Here is a 3,522-nt window from a genome sequence, read left to right as displayed (position 1 = left end):
CCCAGTAACCTCCCCCGGCAGGGGAGAGGCTCGGCGGCTGCGAACTGACCCAGCTCCGCCCCTGGGCACCGCCTCCTCACCGGTGCCCTCCCTCCACCAGCTCCCTGGTGCTAGCCGTGGGGCATCTGCCCAGCGGCGCGGCCCTAAGAGGAACGCCAGGGGTTTCTCTCAGGTCCCCAAGAGCCTGGAGGAGACTCTGGGAGTGTGTGTGGGAGGGGGCAGTTCAACAAGGCAGGGCTGCTGGAAGCAGGGGGAAGCCGGAGTTAAGCCCGTTTTTCCTGCCAACCGTCCCCCAGGACACACACAGCTCTGGGCATTACACACACACCTGCCCGCGGGGACCCCATTACCTCCTTTTACCTGCTCCAGGACCTGCAGGGGTCTGGGGTGGACAGGTGGGAGTTCAGGCCTCACTGCAGTGACAAAGCTAGGGCCGGTCCACGCAGGCTGCCTGCAGGAAAGATTTGGAGCAAAACAGAGGCAGCCGTCCTGGGCGTGCTGTGCTCCCGCGTGGCCTTCTGCAGCCTCCTGTTTCCTCGGCAGGTGTTGTGTTTCGGATCAGACCTGGGGTCTCTGGCCCTCGAAGTCCCCGCGCCATGGCCACGCTGAGTGTCAAGCCAAGTCAGCGCTTCCGGCTGCCCGACTGGCACACCAACAGCTCCCTGCTATCCACCAACGCCGAGCGGCAGCGAGATGCCTCCCATCAGATCCGCCAGGAGGCCCGGGTCCTCCGCAATGAGACCAACAACCAGGTGGGGCAGGGGGCCGCTCGCTGGGCAAAGGGCTGGGCCGAGCTGCCACCGCCCTCTGCATCCACCGCTGTCTCTTCCAGACCATTTGGGATGAGCACGACAACAGGACCCGACTGGCAGAGAGGATCCACACCGTCAACCGGTGGAAGGAGATGCTGGACAAGTGTCTGACGGATCTGGACGCTGAGATCGATGCCCTGACGCAGGCAGGGAGCCAGGGCCAGTGCCCGAGACTGTGGCGAAGCCGCCTGGCAGCCCTTACCCGGGGATTGGGGTGACACGTGTCACTCAGGGGTCCCTCTGCTGCGAGGAAGGAGGGGCGAGAGCTCCTGCGGCCTCCCGTGCGCCCCCTCTTGGAGCTCCTGCGACCTCCCCTGTGCCCACTCCTGGAGCTCCTGCGGCCTCCCGTGGGCCCTCTTGGAGCTTCTGCGGCCTCCCGTGCGCCCCCTCTTAGAACTCCTGCGGCCTCCCATGCGCCCCCTCTTGGAGCTCCTGCGGCCTCCCGTGCGCCCCCTTAGAGCTCCTCCCGCCTCCTGTCTGCCCTCTCTTCTAGATGAAGGAGTCAGCAGAGCAAAACCTGCAGGCCAAGAACCTGCCCCTTGATGTGGCCATTGAGTGCCTGACGCTTCGGGAGAGTCGACGGGACATTGACGTGGTGAAGGACCCCGTGGAAGATGAACTGCACAAGGAGGTGGAGGTCATCGAGGCCACCAAGAGGGCCTTGCAGCAGAAGATCACCCAGGCCTTCGAGCAGCTCTGGTGAGGGGACGGTCACACCAGGGCCGCACACTCGGTCTTGGATGTGGCACCCAGGTGTCTTGTCCATGAGTGAGTTGCTAGTGGAAACACCTGAGACTGAGCGATTCCTAAGGACCGAGGCTCCAGGACCAGCAGATGGTGTAATGGTTATGTCATTGGACTCCCACGTAGTTGACCACAGTTTGCATCCCAGACCCAGTGGCTTAAAACTCAAGCCAGGTGTGTGTGCATGTGTGCCCAAAATCCCAAGAGGAGACTAGAAGGGACAGTGGCATAGCCAATCCCCCAGAGGGTGATTTGTTGATTTTTGTCTCTCTGTCTTTCTGACCAGTGCACGTACCCTAAAGCAAAAATATCTCTTAAAAAAAAAAAAAAAAAAAAGAGGTAAGAGGCCCAGGAGCCAACTCCTGGTGAGGCTCCATGGCCAAGGGCAGGGTCTAGAGTAGAGTGGTCATTGGAGGTTTCTGCCTGCTCTGGTCTCCTTCCCTCTCAGTAAGCTGGCTAGGTCTTGATCACAGGGCCCTGCCCCGGGGACCCTATCACCCTGGAACACCATAAAGGGATTCAATTTTCACTCAACACCTTAGACAACCGAGTCCCAGCACACGACTTTGGGGGACATCCCAACCACAGCATTGGGTACCGTGGGTAACAGCACGTGCTGCTGTCACGTGCTGCGTGGCCTGGCTGCTGCTCACTGTCCATGGAACAAGAGGCAGAGGCTGGAGAGCGGCTCGTCTCTGTAACGGCCCAGGGAGACAGCCAGCCAGCACCCCGCAGTGTCTGGGAAAGCTCACCGTGACCTCAGTGTTTGATAGAGACAGGAACACACGCACGTCCTTCCCTACCAACAGTCAGCGTGGATCGCTTTCCCGACTCATCAATTGCTCCTGGTTTCTCACGGGACCCTCCCACACTTGCTACCTGGCCAGCCTGTTCTCATTTCAAGGTGGCTGGGTCCTGCTGAGCCGTAAGCTAGCCTGCTTCACTACCTCTTATCCCTCCTGTGCCCATGGCACACTGGCCACTGCCTGGACACGGTCTCAGAATGCATCTCACACCCAGCATGGTGATGTCGCTTCGGTCCTGTGCCCAGGGTGTGCCTGAGCCACGGGGGCCCAGCTGTGGGGGGCTCAGTGGCTGTGCCGGGCCCACCTCCGCTGCAGCAGCAGCCCTGTCACCTTCTGCTGGAAGAGGCCTCCCAGTCCTCCCCCCACCTCAGCGTCCCCCCACTCAACGAGTCTGCTCGCTCCCAGCCTCCTGCAGGAAGCCCGACAGCAGCTCAACTCTGACCATCGGGGCAAAATGGAGACGCTGGAGATCGACAGGGGCTGCCTGTCTCTCAACCTCAAGTCCCCAAACATCTCTCTAAAGGTCAACCCAACGCGTGTCCCCGATGGGTAAGAGAGTGTCCCAGCCAGTGTCTCCTCCTCCACTCACAGGCCGTCCAGTGACCCCAGTTTCCCGCCCCTGCAGCACCACCACTCTTCAGCAGTGGGACGACTTCAGCCAGTTCAACAAGAACCGAGCTGAGGCCGAGATGAAGGCAGCCCTGGAGCTGAGGGAGGCCATCGCCCTGACTATCACAGAGGTGCCTGATGACCCCCCTGCCTCACCTGTGCGCCCTGGGATCCATGGGATTGCGTGGCCCGCCCTCCCCTCGCCTGAGCATCAGCCACAGATGGCCGGGAGCCCGCACACCTTGCCCTGCCTGCTTCCTGTCCTTCAGACCAACAACGAGCTAGAAGCCCAGAGGGTTGCTACCGAGTTCGCCTTCAGGAAGCGGCTGCGGGAGATGGAGAAAGTGTACAGCGAGCTCAAGTGGCAGGAGAAGAACGTGAGCTTCTCCTGGGCGCGGCTCCCTGCTGTGGGACACCCTGGACGCAGCCCAGGTGACACGGTCACGGTCAGCAGGTGACACGGGTCACTCTGCCCGTGCAGACCCTGGAGGAGATCGCTGAGCTGCAGGAGGACATCCGGCACCTGGAGGAGGACCTGCGTAGAAAGCTGC

The 3,522-nt window shown here is 61.6% G+C and overlaps 1 protein-coding gene across 1 annotated transcript in view; it reads left to right on the top strand.

Moving 5' to 3' along the window:
- Nucleotides 1-3,522, top strand: part of TEKT2 (tektin 2) — a 6,700-nt gene that overhangs the window by 2,498 nt on the left and 680 nt on the right. Inside the window, exons 2-8 of the mRNA XM_014587883.2 lie at nucleotides 544-752; nucleotides 833-958; nucleotides 1,306-1,511; nucleotides 2,768-2,911; nucleotides 2,988-3,102; nucleotides 3,241-3,348; nucleotides 3,453-3,520. Coding sequence (XP_014443369.1) covers nucleotides 544-752; nucleotides 833-958; nucleotides 1,306-1,511; nucleotides 2,768-2,911; nucleotides 2,988-3,102; nucleotides 3,241-3,348; nucleotides 3,453-3,520 — 976 coding nt within the window. The remainder of the gene's footprint in view (nucleotides 1-543; nucleotides 753-832; nucleotides 959-1,305; nucleotides 1,512-2,767; nucleotides 2,912-2,987; nucleotides 3,103-3,240; nucleotides 3,349-3,452; nucleotides 3,521-3,522) is intronic.

The sequence above is a fragment of the Tupaia chinensis genome, unplaced genomic scaffold (genome assembly GCF_000334495.1).
Source record: "Tupaia chinensis unplaced genomic scaffold, TupChi_1.0 Scaffold000239_1, whole genome shotgun sequence".
Classification (NCBI taxonomy): Eukaryota; Metazoa; Chordata; class Mammalia; order Scandentia; family Tupaiidae; genus Tupaia; species Tupaia belangeri.
The sequence above is the reverse complement of the archived record's forward strand: the minus strand, read 5'-3'. Positions and strand labels throughout refer to the sequence as shown.